We start from the raw sequence: 18265 nt of genomic DNA, 5'->3' as shown, positions 1-18265 counted from the left end.
CTGGAAATGTGAAAAGCCACCCATGGTTTTTCTAGCGAGCAATATCATAATCGATTCAAATCAAATGCAAAATTACAATTAAGGCCATAGTCCCATGTTCCTTTCAAGCAGGAGTGGCATCGAATCGAACCGGTTCGAGAGCGGCTCGAACTCAACTCGGTTCCGGCTTGGTTCGATTCGAGATCCAGATATGATAAGGCTTGTTTGAGTTAACGAGCCAAGCTAGACCGAACCACGGTTAGGTTCAAAAGCTTGCAATCCAACTAGTTAACTTAACAAGGGTTTGGGAGTCAAGACCGGGAGGCCATCCCCTTGTCACCGTCGAGCCCCTCTCGTCCACTGTTGTGGCCCCCTCTGTCGCCATTGATAGCTGCTTGTCGGCTGCCTTCGCTGTTGCTCAGTTCGATTTCTTCCTCCTCTCGTTTGCCTTCGTCGTTGCTTTAGTCTTTGTTGCCTCCATCACAGTCGTTAGCCCTGACGACAGCTTCTGGATGGCACCGCTAAACCCCCTGCCCCGTGTCGTCTCGATAGAAAACCAAAGACCTAAGTAGGGGGAGAAATAAATCCCCACCCTACCCCACCCCCCTGTACGTGAAGACATTGTGCGATTTCTCACATGCATCCTTCACTTGTGCGAGATCATAAGCATGTGAAAAAATAAATAAATAAATAAAACTGTTTCTTGAACTCTGACTGTCTCTTCCTCATGGCTCTTGAAGAGACTTTAATTGTTTGAGGTACTCTCTTAATGCTAACTGCACTCAAATTTTTTTGAAGAACAAATTGGTAGCATTTCAGAACTATTACTGTATGAATCCATGCTCCGAAGAAAAACGAAAATGGGCATACGATTAAGTCATCCAAAACCATTTTTCTTAAACTTTTCTCTGTCTCCATGATCTGGTTTTCTAGTCCTTGAATCAGAACGATATGATTGAGGACAAATGGACAAAACTAGCGTTGTTTTTCAAAAGAATATTTTTGTGTTTGATTATTGAATAAATTTTACGCATAATTATGCAGTTTTTATGAATAATTATATACATAGAGTATAGATAATTTTATATAGGGTTAATGTACAGAGGTTATATCCAATGTTAAGTAAAGGTTATACCCAATTTTATGTAAAATGTATACATAATTTTATATATAATTTATTTGACTTGTATTTTATGCAAATTTTAAATGTAGGTTAGAGCTCGAACTCGATTAAAATTATTGAGCTCGAGCTTGATTACAATTTTAGGCTCGAGGATATGCTCAGCTCGAGCTCGAGTTTGAAATATTTAAATCAAATTCGACTCGAACATAGGCAGGTTTGGGCATGGCTTAACTCGATGCCACCCCTACTTTAAAGTCACATACTATTTTTTCGACAAGTCAACTATTTTTGGGAATAATAATAATCAAATTCTCATTTTTTTTTATTTTTAGCCAAGAAAGATCCAAGATTCATTTCATATGATGAACAAAAGGGGAGAGTGAAAAGTAAATTTTTTCAATTATTTTATTATGCATTTGAGAGTCATAATATATTTTTAGTAAATATTTATAAATTGTTCCAAGTGCTAAATAAGTACATAAAATAATTATTGGTGATAAAATAAAGATACTGATAAAATAATATGTTAATCATTTAATACAAAAAACTATTTAGTGATAAATATGCAAAACCCTATCTCAGTCATCCCTAATCAACAACTATCGCATAGCCGCCCGATCAACAACAATTTTTGTTGTCGCACCAAGCCATGGCAAATTATAATGTGACTTGAATGCATATATGTGTGTTAAGTGTGACGCGGGGTCCCTTCTTATTTATTATACGTTTTTGCCACCTTTCCCTGACTTTTTAACATAGAAAGGAGAGTAGAATTGCTCCATTTTGCATTAACCATCAGAAACCCGTGCTTCGTGGAAATGAGGAAATAGTTTTACCGTCTTCACCTTTGCCACCAATTTCCCACCGACCAGTAATGACGAACGAGAGAAAAGAAGTGGGAAGGAGCTCACTACTCCTCTATTTAAAGCCCCATTCTCCCCTCCAGACTAAAAAACCATAACCCAACACAAAACCGATCCAACAATGGCTATGTCAATGTTGCTGTCCAAATTACTCTATTCCATTTGGTTAAAGGGTCCAATCAAACTCTCCGCTTCTCAACTCATGAAGAATCTCTCTCTATCCTAAACTTTTTTTTTCTCTTTTCTCTTCTCTCCTCTTAACCCGAGCTCTCTCTCTCTCTATCCTAAACTATTTTTCTCTCTTTTCTCTTTTCTCCTCTCAACCCAAGCTTTCTCTCTCTCTCTCTCTCTTTGTTTTTTTTCTTCTCCCTCTCTGATCTTGCTCGAGATTTCAGTCATAGGGTCCTAAATTCAACAATATAAAATATACATGTTGGATTTATGGTGATTGACAATCCTAATAGGGGTTGCTAATCCACTCGCAAAGTATTTTGGCACTTTGGAGTTCCACTAAGATTGGAGTTGCCTTACAACATGTACAACAAATTGCTTCTAAGGTCTATTATACTTTGTTGATTTTCAAGACTCCATAGATTACTTCCTTCGCCAAAAGAGAGAAGGAAAAAGAAGAAGGAGAAGAGAGGAGAAGAAGAGAGAAGAGAGAAGAAAGGACATCTAGGAGAGGAAGATGAGAGAGCACACGAAGGGGAGAAAAGAGGAGAAAGATAAGGGTTATGAACTTGTCCAAACCCTCTCCTTTAAGCTTTATTTATAGATGTTAAAAGTACCAATATTATAATTACACCCTTCACTCTAGTAAGAGTGAATAAGAGACAAAAATATAAGCTAATTACATCAATGACCCCCCAACTTGTTCATATCTTCCAATATACCTCTTAATAGCCAGCTTTCACAATTCAAGAACTATAATATGCACACAATCATAAATACCTATTCAATGTATACAACATCTCTAGGTCCTTGGATGGCCACATTTTGAATCAAAGCTTGATGAAAGGATTAGTTTTAAAAATGGAAGTTTTAAATTTAACCAACTCGAGCCAAATATGATTTCACAAATCAAGCTCTTTAGTCAAGGATCTTAATCTTGAGTTTAGATTTGCTAGACCAAGTTCAATCAAACGATTTCAAAAGATAAGAGCAATGAAAAATGGTTTTTAAATGCACCTCAAATTCAAATCACACAACAACCACTTCGAATTCACATGCTAGAACAATTAACATGACAAGACTCTAGAATTAACTGTACTCTATCAAAGAGTGCTCAGGCATGGAGCTTATGCCTTATTGGACAAAGGTCTAGGCAGATTTTCTCATATCGCTCAAGAAGGAATGCAAGTAGTTTGGAAACAAGGAGACATGAAAGGGAGTTTTTTTTTAACAAAATCATTTCATAAATTCCAAAACAAGGAGATATTTTGAAAAGGCTAATAAGCCTCTTTGTGATTTTGAAATTCAGTGTGTCCTTGGTGTTTTTGTGTTGAACTAGATTGAACTTATCTTGAAATAAATTAGTTTGAGTTCACTATTCGTTTGCTGGTGAGTCTATTACATTAGACATTAAACTTGGGCTATCCCATATCTTTTCAAACTTTAAAAGTTGAGTTTTACAAATTTTATTGTGCACATACATTGAAATCATACAATTGAGATGCTAATTACGATGGTAGTATCACTAAGAATTGGGCAATTTGTATTGGTGAAGAGTAAAGAAAGAGCTACAATAATAATTTGGACCCATAAAAGTTTGGATAAGCTAACGTCTTAACATAGAACGGGAAGCGACACATGAGATGCCCCTTTGTGATGCATGGGTGACACCCCCTCCGGGTCCTCGAGCAACATTTTTGAACTACAAGCCACGGTTTCAAGTGTCACTTGTGGACTAGGAAAGGAACATAACATGTGCCTCACATGGGGCTTCAATGAATCCCTCTCCTATTCTATATTATGAAGTAATAAATAAATCTTTGTTTGCTACTTGTTTGGCTAATGTTAGTGGATCTTTGCTTGACTGCACTCATACGTGACCCATGAATCGTGTCCGTAGTAATTCAATTATAAACACACATTCTAGTTAACAAGTGCAAAATTCCATACTACCACAAAAATTAGGAGCTCAATTTAATTTTTACACAAGGCTCCAAATCTATATACCTTGAGTATCTATATAGCTTTAGTTTAATCGATCTCTTGTATTTGCTAACCAACTTGAGTTCTAGACTTTATATGCTCTATTTAATAAAGCTATGCAATAAATTGGTAAATCCTTACATGGGTAGAACAATAGAACAACTAGTCAGGTAAAATTGAGTATCTAATAGTCTTTTTCTTGCATTATAGATGATGTTGGATCTGTAGTAGAGATAGTTTTAATGAAAATTTCTCACTTTTTCAACTTAAATGGAATTTCATATGAAATCCTTTCAATTTTTTTTTTGACTATCTCAACTATCGGATCAACGTCTATTCATTATATATATAAGAATGTATTTTTGCTATTGGTTAATTTATGAAGCGAGAATTTACTACGTTTATGCTTTTGATTACCTAAACAAACATGGGAAGCGGCAGCCGTAGCCTTCGTCTTCCGTTCGATTTTCCCATGTTCCAATGCCGAAGCCGTAGAAGGAGAAAGGAGAGAGCGAGTCCTCTCCAGAGTTGAAAAATTTCGGGATGATCTCGAAAATCAAAACGAGACCCCCCGTCACTGAAGGAATAGAGCTCTCTGTCCACCCGCCGGTGCCAGAGCCTAAATTCTTCGGATCCCGTTGCTGAAGAAAGAGAGCTGAAAATCTTCGGATCCCGTTGCTGAAGAAAGAAAACCGAAAATCTTCGGATCTCGTGGCTGAAGAAACAGAGCCGAAAAATCAGAGCTCTTTGTTTACCGTTGTTGTTGCCCGCCAAGTCACCCATCTCCGGCGGAATTCCGACCCGCAGTGTCGCTGATTGAGATTCTCTAACAGAAAACTGCTATTTTTTTCGTTAGCCGCAAAATTTTTTTTTTCTCTTTCGCACTGGTCTGAAGCGAAAAGCGAGAGGACGCAGCCACCCGATCATGATCAACGACTATCTTAGCCATCCAATCAACCATTATCTCACTATATAAGAATGTCTTTACCCTATTGCAACCTCCAAACCCTCCTTGAGGATAGTTTTGTCATTAATTTACGAAGCGAAAATTTACTAAATTTATGCCTTTGATTACCTGAACAAACACGGACAGTTCGGAAATTGTCCGATGTGCATGAGACTTCGGCTCGAGCCCTGAACTTTTGTTTGATCAATCTTCTCTTTCCCTCTTAGTTGCCCTTCAGCTCTCCTTTCTGTTCGACGCCGCGTACCCAATAGGTAAGCTATAAAATCTTCAACCTGTTCTTTTGAGTTCTTTCTTTCGTCTGGTATTGATAAAACAATATTTCTTTATCTCATTTCTGTGCTCTGTTTCTTGAATTACAGAGAGGATACAAAGGGTATTTATATACCTTAAGTGAGTAACAATAGCTCAGAATTACAAGTAATAAAGGGACACATGTATAACAGTTTTCTTCTAGAAGATTCTTGTTTGGCACATCCTTTGTATGTGTAGACGAAGTGCCTTTCTCTGTATTGTTGATATGCCCCTGCGAGCCGAGCTTATCGGGAAGAATGGTGAGGCTCGATCTCAATGTTGAAAATCTGGTAGTGGACAATGGTTTTATAAATATATAAGCAACTTAATCTTTGCTTGATAGAAATGAAACTTTGGCTTGAATGCGATCCCAAACAAAGTGATAGTCAATGTCAACATGCTTGGTACGGGAGTGCATTACTGGCTTCATGGAGAGGTAAGTGGCCCCCAAATTATCACAGTAAAGAGTAGGGGGTATAGTTAAAAATATTCCTAACTCAGAGAGGTGTGATTGCAGCTACAATAATTCACAAGTAGCATGAGCTAGTGCTTTATATTCTGCCTCCGTACTTGATCTAGCTATGGTTGATTGCTTCTTGGAGCTCCAGGAAACCAAGTTCTTGCCATAAAAGACACAATAGCCACCAGTTGATTTTCTATCATCTGGACACCCTGCCCAATCTGCATCGGTGTAGGCAGCCAGAGAAAGAGAAGAAATGGGAGATGGTGTAATCCAAAGACCATAGTCCAATGTGTGTTTTAAATACCGTAAAATTCTTTTAACACTTTGCCAATGAGATATACATGGAGCATGCATAAATTGGCACACACGATTGACAGAGAATGCAAGATCTGGCCTTGTAAACAGTAAGTACTACAAGCTTCCCACAATATTTCTATAAAAGGAAGAGTCTTCTACAGAAGTTGAATCAAAGGCAGATAACTTGGTGGATGGAGACATAGGACTGCCGACAGGCTTGCAATTCAACATGTTCGTCCTTTTGAGTAACTCCACAATGTATTTCATTTGAGATAACTTCAGTCCAGTGTTGGTACGATGACATTCAATTCCCAAAAAATAGTATAAAGGCCCCAAGTCTTTAAGAGGAAAACTAGTACTTAAAACTGAAATGATGTGTTTTAGAACATCCGAATTGGAGCCAATAAGCACTATATCATCCACATATACCAGAAAATACACAATCACTGAGTTATGCTGATAGATAAACAACGATGAATCGGATTTGGAAACACTAAAACCCAATTCATGTAACCGAGAACTCAATTGTGCATACCAGGCTCGGGGAGCCTGTTTAAGGCCATATAAATCTTTGTTGAGCTTGCAGATATAACGAGGAAATTGAGGGTGTACAAACCCTGGTGACTGAGTCATAAAGACTTGTTCATCGAGAGTCCCATGCAAAAATGCATTTTGGATGGCTAACAGTTGTATCGGCCAGCGAGAAGAAATTGCAATTGAGAGAATTAACCTGATTGAAGTGGGTTTCACCACAGGACTGAAAGTTTCGTTGTAATCCAAACCCTGGAGTTGACTGTAACCCTGGCGACCGGTCTGGCTTTGCGCTTTTCGATAGAACCATTTGACAGAAGCTTGGTTTTGAATATCCATCAACAGCCAACAAGATTCTGATTTGAAGCAGGGGGAACTAAGGACTAGGTGTTGGTGGACATGAGGACATCGATTTCCAGTTGCATCACGTGTCGCCATTCTGAATATTTTGAAGCTTCGGTGACAGATTGTGGTTCATCGGGGATGATGGTCACATGAGCTCGAGGTAAAGGGCAAGAAATGGTGTCGTCCGTTCGGATTTTGGGACAGGTTGTATTTGATTTAGCTCTGGTTTGCATGATGTGAGTGTTTGGAAAGGGATGCTCGATGGGTAAGGGCACGATTGGGGAAGACGAGTGATTTTGTGCCCTAAGGAGAAGCAGAGGGTTGACGAGAGGCATCGGATAGAGTTTCGGAGGAATGGCTGGATTCTACGGCAGATGAGGTGGGAGGTAAATTAGGAGGAGATGAAGAATCAATTTGGCCAGCGTCAGGAGGCAAAGGATTAATTGGATGAGGACTTAAGTTGGCAATGGGCAAGGGGATGGAGCTATTTTGTGAGGTGAGATTTTGAATGGGAGGGTGTGTGGACGAGATAGAGAAGGGGAATGTGTTTTCATCAAATAGTACGTCCCTGGAAACATACATTCTGGTAGTGGGAACATGAAAACAAAGATAACCATGATGAGATGAGCTATAACCAAGAAATACACATGGAAGAGATTGGAAACTTTTTTTTTTGTTTCTGCCTCTAATATTCCGCCCGACGCCCGCGACACTTGACGCTACGAGTGTCTCACCTAAGAGAGGGGAGGAAAAGGGATGAATTTCCCTTCGGTTCGTCTTCTTATCTGTTCAGTGAGCTTCGGGCTTAGGGTCGGGGCTTATCATGTTTAATAGAAGGCCAGCCTTGCCAAGCCAGTAGTCGGAGAGCTTACCACTGGAGACCCAACGACACTAAGAAAGGAAGACCCAGAGAATTGATTGTTCGTTGAAGAAACTCGATGGTTCCCATTCTTCTCTTTTCTTTTAGTAGTCTCTTCAAATCAGAGTATGGGATTGGAGTCCAGTAGAGAAAGATCTCTGAGGTATTCTTGCCTGTTTTCTGTCCAGGGTGTCTCGTTGTCGGAGTGCTGTCGTTCTAGGTTTCGCTCTCCTCTTTTGTCATAAGGCCTTGGTCTGTCCCCTTCTTTTTCTTGAAGAGAAAGATAGACAAAAATCAGCTGTGCTTTGGTAATAAGAAATCTAGAATTACGGTTTATTTTCTCACCAAGAAGATCAGTTAGGTATTTGGTGCATACAAGGAGTAGAAACTGTTATACTCCTCGAGTTAATTCTGAATCGCTCAGAATCTAGCATATAACGTGAAGATAAATATTTTTCGTATCCTAGTTAATTCAAAACCGGTAGAGAAAATACTATCTTTTACATAATTTTTTAGGAGAAAGCTAGAAAATTGACCTAACGAACGCCAACTGGAACAGTTTATGTCTTTCTACAATGCACTATACTGCTTATAAATACCATCAGTTGTTGTTGCTTCTCCTGCATAAAATCCTAGTTCAGTAGCAAGAGCTTTTCTATTTAGCTGGGAGTTTGGATGTTTTAGATAAGAGCTTAAAGCTTTCAGGAGATTAGGTGTGGGAAGTTGTTCTTTATGCTGTTTTCATATATGTCTTGCTGTTTGTGCAGTTTATGCTGTCTTATACTGTTGTTTATTAAATTTTGTCTTCATATGTGTTTTTTTATTCTATTGCTTAGTATATGTTATTTTCATATATGCTGTTGTATCATCAGTTGTATGGTTAAACTGTGGGGAACTTGCTAGAGAGAGCTTCATGAAGCCTGTTTCTGTAAATATAATTCCATAATTTCTGTGAATCAATACTTACAAGGACCAACAAGCCACCTTGTTTTTTAAAATTTGTGATGGGGAGAACCATTACTATGTTTTCCTTAATCCTATGATACAATAATCTTTACTAGCCGCTGAATGAGGGGATCAAAATACTTCCACCCAAACAGCGTATGAGTTTCTCACTGTTTTTGGTTAATGCACCCCATGTAAATTAAGATATAACAACGATGAAGATGGCTTTTGATGACTTGAAGCTTTTTACTGATAAGATTTGATGTTCCTGAGACTGCGTATTGATAAGAATGACAGCCAGATGAGCTTGAGCCACTCAAGATGGTCTCTGGCTTGATCTGCTCTCAAGTTTTGACCTCAATTATAGGCTCGAGCGAAGTTTTAGATGTCAAACCGAGCTCAAGCTCATGTAAGCTCAAGCTTGGCTCGATTCTACCCCTAATAATTTACAAAGGATAGACACTCCTGTCAATTCTACCAAAAAGATTAGTGTAACACTCAGTTATTGTTGTTCCACAATGAATTCGCCTTGAATACGTTTCTTCTCTTTTGCAGTCGATTTGTTGTTGTCTCTTGTCTGTCTTGAACAGGTAATCTTTTATTATGTCCTATCTTAGTCTGAATGGTTTTGTTTCCTATTTGCTCGAGCATTTTAAAGCTAATATCTTTTCTCTGATATATGCAATTGGCTGCAGCGAGAGTCTCCATTTGCTTTTGTTTTCTTTAAAGTTTAGATGTTCCCTCTTTGATTTGGTTCTTCTTCTGTTCTACAATTGGACACGAGGAATCTGTTGTGTAAGGTTTCTTTTGTTCTTTTCAGGCTTCAGTTGAGTGTTTTTTTTAAAGAGAGGGGAATAGTTACTGAGTAAGCTGCAACAGCAATGGCCGATGAAGATTATAATGACGTGGACATGGGGTAATTTATGTTTTTTTATAATGACGTGGACTAAAGAAATTCAGAAGTCTTCATTCTTAAGCTAAAGAGGGTATTGTTGTAATTTACAAAACACTATATGCAGTCTGTGACAGCATACCATCACATCTCTTTGCTATTTCACCTCAATCTCATAACTTTCAAGTGAGCGATGAATACTTCTAGACCTGCTTCTGCTGTATAGGCTTGCTGGTTTATCATTTTTATTTTGACACAGCTGCTTTGTCAACTTTCAATGAAGTCTGCATCATCCTTTTTTTTTTTTTGAATGGCAACTACTGTTTAGTCTTGATGTTTCAAAGTACTGTGCAGATATGAGGATGAGCCTCCGGAACCAGAGATTGAGGTAAATGATCAGTTCCCATTTGTATGAGTTAATTTTAGATGCTACTTGCGGTAGATTCTGCAGGTTCAAACATGTGAAACGAATCCTTAGAGATAAATTTGGTTGTTTGCAGGAAGGTGATGAAGAGGAGGTTGATAATAACAATGAAGAGATTCCTGATACTCTTGAACCTGAAGGTGAGGCAAAAGGAAAGGAAGCAGCAACTCAGCGGCCTCAAAAGACATCGAAATACATGACTAAATATGAGCATGCTAGAATACTTGGTACTCGGGCTCTGCAGATCAGGTTGTCCTATGATTTCCTAGTAATCCTAGTCAGTACTATTAAGTTCAATTTTTGTGTGACAATGCCTGTGAAATGTTATTTTTGTTTGAACAGTATGAATACCCCTGTGGTGGTTGAGCAGGAGGGTGAAGCTGATCCACTGGAGGTTAGTAACTGTGAAGCCTCCAGAACTTATTTTGTGTAAAAGAAACCCCATTCTAGGCCTGGTTTTAAGTTTCAAATGTGTCTATTTCTGTCACTACAGATTGCCATGAAAGAGGTTAGAGAGCGCAAAATCCCATTCACAATTCGTCGATATCTGCCTGATGGAAGGTAGGTCTTTCGTGATTAGTTTCACTTGTTTCTTTTTATGTTTAATCAGAAATTTAGTGTGAGTTGGTATCCCTGGAACATTTGGCAGTTATGAAGATTGGGGTGTCGATGAACTTATAGTCGAGGACACTTGGAAAAGACAAGTTGGTGGTGACTGAAGTGGATGCTTTCTACTTGTTTTACTGCCATCATCTCCCATGATGCTTTTGGACTTGATATTATATTTTGCTTTTTTCTAAGTATGGCTTCTGTTTTCTTCTCCAAAACAAAAAAAGTATGAGTTATGTTGACACTGACTACTTGCCATGAACAAATACAAATTGTTGAAGAATGGTACTCTCAGTGCTTGCCATGAAACAGGGTACTCCAAATTTTAAACAAATGTGCAAAGCTTGTGCATGCATCAAGGTGGTGGTTGTGCTTGATAAGTGCCCTTTTATAATTTTAACCCTGGCTTGACATACCTCATGCGGTAAGTCTGTAGTTAGTGAATGATCTTGAACAAGAAGAGTAAAGGGTTTATAAACCCGATAGAATAAACTATTCCGTATTTCATTTCATTTGATATGTGGTATTATTGTTTTATAGAATAAGCTGATGTGTATGTAGCATATCACTTGTTTATTAAACAGTAAAACGGAATACGGAAAATAACAAAAAATAATTTAATTTTTTTATAAAATCATAAAAAGAGGTGAAAATAATGTCGTTCTAATGTATCATAAAATCTTTAAAAAATTAAAAAATCTTTAGAAAATTACTCAAGGTCCTTCCTCATTAGTCCCTAGCTATCCCCTTTGCATAGTCCCCTACACTGGAAATTACCCAAGGTCCTTTCTCATTAGTAATCCTTATCATTCCATTATAGGGCATTACAAAAACCTTGCTTTTAAAGGAAATCTACCCCAAATATCACATTAAAATCGTGCAAATGAGTTACAACCAAGTTCAAAAAACCAACCTACTTCCCAATGATATCATAAACATGCTTGGCCACCCCAAGCACGGGTTTGGCTTCGGAATTGACAACCTTTATTCGACTGTCAGCCACTTCCCACCTTAAGTGTAATCTCGTCTTACTTCCTATTCCAAGATGAAGTTGTGGTTTCTCCCAAATCAACCAAAGTTTTCACTTTGCCATCATTTAGCAACGCATCAAGAAAAATCAGTTTATGACTTACGGATTTCTCGACCATTACTTGATTGAGTTAAGCAACATCAACGACGCATCCTAACGTTCTTCAACATGTTGATTAACTTGTTTGCTCGACTCCATCGTCCACTTTGATAACATTTAGTAGCTTCTTCTTACTCTGACAATCCTTCACCAAATGTTCTCCTTATCAAAGGAAATAAGTAATCTTTCGATTTTTAAGAATACATTTTTTCGTATAGTTCTTCTTCTTCCTCAGAAGTTCGTCTCCAAGAAGACTTCTTCTTATAGTCTTCATTGTTCCCTTTTCTATCCATAGATATGGTGGCATTATCATCAGTTTTTTCACTCAAAAGTAGTCTACTTCTTTGTTGTGGCTAAAGTGATTGCAAGTATCTTCACCTCCCTACGCCTCAACTATTGTTCTGCCCACGGACGAAGTCCTGCAAGAAAAGAAAAAAATCGATCCTCATTGGTCATGTTATAAATGTTTAACATTAAAGAAATAACAGACTGAATCTACTTATGAATCATCATTTTTTTCTTCAATACACACAATTCCTTTCGAGCTAGGTAATCGACATCGTCGGGAAAGAAATGGTGTTTCAACTTGCGCTTGAAATATTCCCATGTGTCAACTGAGTTTTCACCATTCTCGACATTAGCAACCCTTCTTCTCCCCCACAAGATGGCATCATAAAAGAGAAACATAAATGCGGTACTAACCTTTGGTTCCTCATTTGTGAGATTTGAAACTTTGAAGTACTGCTAAACTTTCCATAAGAAGTTCTTGATCGTCTTTGGATCTCGTAAGCCCCCGTATAGTTTAGGCTCAAAAACTTTGATCTTCATTAATGTAGAAACACTTTCCCCATTTAGAACGGTTCGTTCGAGAATCACCATTCTCGTCCACATCTCTTCTAACTCCATTCACATCTCAACAAGATTGTTGCGAGTATATGCCTTTAGAACTACAATGGTGGCATGCACATCGTCTTCTAGCCCTTGAATAGCTTCAAGGCTATGTTATCGAACGTCCACCACTTCTTGAATTTTTTTTCTCGACTATGGGCATCAAAGATCTATATGCACCAACTTGAGGGGGACTATTAACAAGAGTTGTATCCCAATAAATCAGAGGAGGATTTCCTCTGATTTATCCTCCAAGAGATTACAAAAATGAATCTTGTAATTTATGTACTCTATTTTTGTATAAATTGTGTAAAACGAGAAGTGTAAAGTAGAGATTCAATGTACAAATGATTTTTTACACTAAACTAATTAGGCATAACAACCCAAACCTAGAGAAACGTGTTTAAGTTATGATCTAATTAGAAATTTTAGTTGTGCTAGTAAGTTTAACCACACGACCCATGCTTGCCACCAGAGAGCAGGGTTAGACGCGCTCCATGTGTGCAAGTCTAGCCGCACGGCCCATGCTTGCCACTAGTGACCCGCGCCTTGCCCGTGCCAGTATATCTACACTCCTGCGCATCCCATGTGCCAGCGTCCCGCATGCTCACATGCCCACATGCTTGTGCAGCCACACGTGGGGGGGTTGGGCTGCAACAACAATCTGCACACGCCCATGCACCCTTGTTGCTGCAACCTTGGCTGTTTCGTGCGAGGTTCACATTTTTGGGACATGTGAGAGTGTTTTTTTACGCCAAATGGTCTTTTTACGGACTTGGGGCTGATATTCCACCTTGGGAACCCTATTTTGATGCCAACACCAAAGTTCTCCACTTTGGCCGTCCAACATATGAATTCACCAAAATTGGTTGTCGACCGTGCTACAACCATCTACAACTGTGCTGCCCAAGTCATGTTCGCCCTCGTTGCGTTACCTTCCTTGATGGCTGAGAAGAAACACCTACCAAACAGATGTGCTCCCTCAATTGTTTGGCAAAATGCAAGTCAATTGGGCTCCTCCCAAACTTGCTTGAAAATGTGTCAAGTGACACAAGGGTTTGCAATCCCGTCACAAAGGCCTCCTCTACTGCATACTCGCTCGACATGAACACAAATGTGGCAAAGTCAAAAAATCAGTTTGTTGGCTCCTTCTTGAGTTGCTTTTCATGCGCTTTTGCATCAAAACGAATTTGTGCCAAATTTGGTTTTTTGGCACTCTGATCGCCCCTAATCATGTTTAAAACCTCCCTCCATGGCAAATCTTTCGGCATGAAGTCCTTCTTTAGGGTTTCCTCTTCTTCAATCGGCATGGATCGACCTTCAACTCATCGTTTTTCATCTGCCAAAGAAACAAGAAGGTTGGACTCTCCACCCTTCACACCCTTCTTAAGTTGGAGGGCTATAAGCATGGCTGCTATCCCCTTTACATAGTCTCCTACACCGGAAATTACACAAGGTCCTTCCTCATCCGTAATCTCTATCATTCCCATATAGGGCATTACAAAGGCCTTGCTTTCACAAAGGAAATCTACCCCAAAGATCGCATTAAAATCGTGTAAATGAGCTACAACGAAGTCCAAAAAGCCAACCCACTTCCCAATGATAACAAGAACATGCTTGGCCACCCCAAGCATGGGTTTGGCTTCAGAATTGACAACCTTTATTCGACTGTTAGCCACTTCCCACCTTAAGTGCAATCGTGTAACTTCCTGCTCCGAGATGAAGTTGTGGGTTGCTCCCAAATCAACCAGAGTTTTCACTTTGCCATCATTTAACAAACCATCAAGTAAAATCAGTTTATGACTTATGGATTTCTCGACCATTGCTTGGATTGAGTTAAGCAACATCAACGAACCAACCCGACGTTCTTCAACATGTTGCTCATCACCTAATTGATTGACTCTATCGTCCACTTTAATAGCATTTATTAGCTTCTTCTTACTTGGATAATCCTTCACCAAATGTTCTCATTTTTAAGATTACCTTTCTTCTTATGGTTCTCATTGTTCCTATTCTCATTGATTTATCTTCCCTTGATTTATGTAGATTTGGATAATCATCATTGATGTAATTAGTTTAAAGTTTCAGGGTCATAATTATAATACTGTAGTTTGATTAATCTATAAATTAAGCTTTAAGGGAAGGGTTAGGATATAAGTCCATAACCTCTTTTTCCTCTTATTTTTCTCCCAATGAGTGTCTTTCTCTTTGTCTCCATGAGCTAAATCCATGAAGTCCTGAAAATCAACATGGTATCAGAGCATTGATTTTCAGGATTCCATAAACCCATTTTTTTCTTTTGCTCATATTGCTTATAGTTTGTTTATAACTTCACCTCCAAAAACTTTCTAGTTTTTATTTTTCTCGGTTATCTTTTCTCTCTGGAATGGTGACTTCATGAACAAATCTCTTTGCTCGGTTCCATAGCCACTAGAGACGGCTAAGCCAAGATTAGATATCTTGTCTCCTTTGCTTCAATTAATCAACGAAGTGAAAGTGCTTCTGTTGAAAGCGAGATACCGAGTTCTGTCTGTCTCCAGCATGGTTCTTAATCCAGTCTCACAGTAACCCGGTCTGGTATCACGGTATCTAGTGCGAACCATTAAACGAATTGACTCACTTATCTTCTCTTTGGTCTGACATCTACCTGATTGTATACTCTGATGCTGCACTACTTTGTGTTATTTGTCATTTCATTATCATGCCTTCTCTATCTCCACTCACGAATGTGACTGTAGCCATGATTAGAAACTACACCGTTATTCCATGTAGCACTGTTGGGGCAATCCGCCGGTGCCAGCATTGATCTTGTCGTTTGACCGTCTCAGATAAGTATTTCCTTGACAGCAGAATTTTTCGTTTTCCATTGCTGTGCCAGAGATGTGACACCAAACTCCTCCGAGTTATCCCATTGTTGTGATCGAGAAGACAACTCTGCCGAGTTTCTATTCTGCCAAGTTTTTTTCCTACAATTCCACTCTGTTCGGCGTCGCGAGGTTGACAAAGAGCTGGTTGTTCTACCGACTGCCTCTCTGTTCAGAGCTGCTCGGAGAAGACGATTTTGTGAGTCCATTTTTTGTTTCTGCGCGATTATTTCCTATGCTGAAAACTCTATTTCCGATGAAAAGATAGGTGATGAATGCAACCAGCGTACCGAGTCCATTAGAGTCTTTTGGCAAAGGGGAGAAGAAGAAGTTCATTTGTCGAGCAATTCTTCACCGTAAGGAAGACGAAGGCAGATTGATTAAATTTTTCTAAGTTAGGAAATTTTGATCCAGCGCTGGGCTGCGCCTATTCTGACCCAACCCGGACCGGGCTGAGTTCCCAGTGATCCCTTGATGTTTCAGATCTGTCGAGTTAACTTGGCTCAACCCAGTTTGGGTCAACGTGACTCGGGCTACTTATTTTTCTACCTCGATATACACGTGTTCAGGTCCCGAGTTTTATACATATTTCTTCTACAACTCGGATATATTGGTTTACTATTTGACTCGGCGCAACTCGATTTTATTTCTCTGACTGGATTATTAGTTTGAGGTATTCACAACATATTCTTTGGTCAGTATATTATTTGGTGCAAATACTCACATCAGATTATTTCATGGGCCTTTTTACAATGATTTTTATTTTGGTTCGTATTATATGGGCCCAAGCCCATTTCAGCTGCAGCTATTGCGTCTCTTTGGATGAGAGATTATTATTGAAAATGACTTCTCAATTACTATTTTTTATCAACATTGACTATTTTATGCATGACGAAAGCCAAGGTGTCCCCAAAATATTATCTTTCTAGTAATTACCCCCCTTAATATGCATGTATTACTCCTACCACTTGACATTCGATGTCTAGGGTTTATACATGATGATGGAAGAGTTTTATTACACATCTAAGTATTAGATATAGACCCACTACCTACAGAAGATATCCTACATCCAACATGGGTTATGACTAGAGTATGGAGCAATGTCATACGGCTTGGAGTGATTTTACTCTCACTTATGCCAGTTATGCCTCATGGAAGAGACCACAAGCATGAGGGGGAGTGTTGGGTCCATTTTATATGAGAAGATCCTATACACCATTTGTAGCAAGATGGGGAGTTTATGATGTTCTCTCATACCAACTTGAGTATTGGAAGATGGGCCCAAGCCCACATGACCAATGAAGGCCCACATATCCAAGAGTGTTGGAAGATGGGCCCAAGCCCATAAGATATGGACCCACCATGATCATGTGAGGTGGCATAATGAGTCATCACACGAGCTGGAATCTTATCACATGAGTTGGAAGATTTAGCACGAGCTGGAATCCTCATCACATAAGTTGGAAGATTTGGCAAATCTTCCTAGATTAATGTAATTGATTTATCTTCCATTGATTTATGTAGATTTGGATAATCATCATTGATGTAATTAGGTTAAAGTTCTAGGGTCATAATTGTAATATTATAATTTGATTAATCTATAAATTGAGTTTCAGGGGAAGGGTTAGGATACAAGTCCATAACCTCTTTTTCTTCTTGTTTTTCTCCTAATGAGTGTCTTTCTCTTTTTCTCCATGAGCAAAATCTATAGAATCCTGAAAATCAACATATCCATAGATGTGGCAGCATTATCATCAGATTTTCTCTAAAAAACAGTCTACTTCTTTGTCGTGGCTAAAGTGATTGCAAGTATCTTCACCTCCCTACGCATCAACTATTGTTCTACCCACGGACGAAGTCCTGCAAGAAAAGAAAAAATTGATCATCATTGGTCATGCTAGAAATGTTTAACATTAAAGAAATAAAAGACTGAATATACTCATGAATCGTCCTTTTTTTCTTCAATACACACAATTCCTTTCGAGCTAGGTAATCGACATTGTCGGGAAATAAATGGTGTTTCAACTCCTGCTTGAAATAGTTACCATGTGTTAACTACGTTTTCACCATTCTCGATGTTACCAAGTCTTCTTCTCCCCCACAAGATAACATCATCAATGAGAAACATAAATACGGTACTAACCTTTTGCTTTCTTATTCGTGAGATTTGAAGCTATGAAGTACCGTTCAACTTGCCATAAGAAGTTCTTGATCGTCTTTGGATCTCGCAGGCCCTCGTTCATACGGTTTAGTCTCAAGAACCTTGATCTTCGTTAGTGTAGGAACCCTTTCCCCATTTAGAATGGCTCGTTCGAGAAAAAAAATTCTCTAACACGCTTGGCAATTTGTTTCAATATATACACTATTTAAAAAAATAAAAAATTATATTTTTATTAAAATAGGATGAATCGAGAATGCCAGGTTCGAGTCACCGCAGATAATGGAGAGTGAAGTTGTTCAGTTAATGAGATAGGCAACAATTTAGGAATCGGAAAAGACCACGAACTCCACGTGGACGCTTCCTCTCGTGTGTGAACCGGCTCAAAACCCATATATGTACCACCACCATGTGCTTTGAAAGTGATGGCCCATTTCCATTTTAATATAATAAAAAATAAACCACGAAATGCACGTGGATTGTT

The 18265-nt window shown here is 38.8% G+C and overlaps 1 protein-coding gene across 2 annotated transcripts; it reads left to right on the top strand.

The window, feature by feature from the left end:
• The first annotated feature begins 6771 nt into the window (after window positions 1–6771).
• LOC137952773 (DNA-directed RNA polymerases II, IV and V subunit 6A-like) lies at window positions 6772–11157 on the top strand. 2 transcript variants are annotated; one of them, XM_068799837.1, is made up of 7 exons: window positions 6772–8035; window positions 9638–9733; window positions 10064–10097; window positions 10210–10385; window positions 10476–10527; window positions 10627–10694; window positions 10783–11157. In XM_068799837.1, the coding sequence occupies exons 2-7, from the start codon at window positions 9699–9701 to the stop codon at window positions 10850–10852; spliced, it is 435 nt and encodes a 144-aa protein (XP_068655938.1). In that variant the 5' UTR covers window positions 6772–8035; window positions 9638–9698; the 3' UTR covers window positions 10853–11157. The 2 variants fall into 2 exon arrangements, with proteins under 2 accessions (XP_068655938.1, XP_068655939.1); XM_068799838.1 differs by having other exon boundaries at window positions 6775–8035; window positions 10210–10382.
• The last annotated feature ends 7108 nt before the right edge of the window (window positions 11158–18265 follow it).

This window comes from Aristolochia californica, unplaced genomic scaffold, assembly GCF_029961685.1.
Source record: "Aristolochia californica isolate CCGP_79_NKW_82.1479 unplaced genomic scaffold, dmAriCali1.0.hap1 SCAF_16, whole genome shotgun sequence".
Classification (NCBI taxonomy): Eukaryota; Viridiplantae; Streptophyta; class Magnoliopsida; order Piperales; family Aristolochiaceae; genus Aristolochia; species Aristolochia californica.
Note: the sequence above shows the minus strand (reverse complement) of the source record. Positions and strands in the feature narration are given on the sequence as shown.

Bases quoted from the DNA above. Each gene is read 5' to 3' on its own strand.
- LOC137952773 (XM_068799837.1), top strand. From the start codon at position 9,699: ATGGCCGATGAAGATTATAATGACGTGGACATGGG. The intron at 10,528-10,626 runs GTTAGTAACTGT...CTGTCACTACAG, and splicing joins GTGAAGCTGATCCACTGGAG to ATTGCCATGAAAGAGGTTAG. The intron at 10,695-10,782 runs GTAGGTCTTTCG...AACATTTGGCAG, and splicing joins CGATATCTGCCTGATGGAAG to TTATGAAGATTGGGGTGTCG.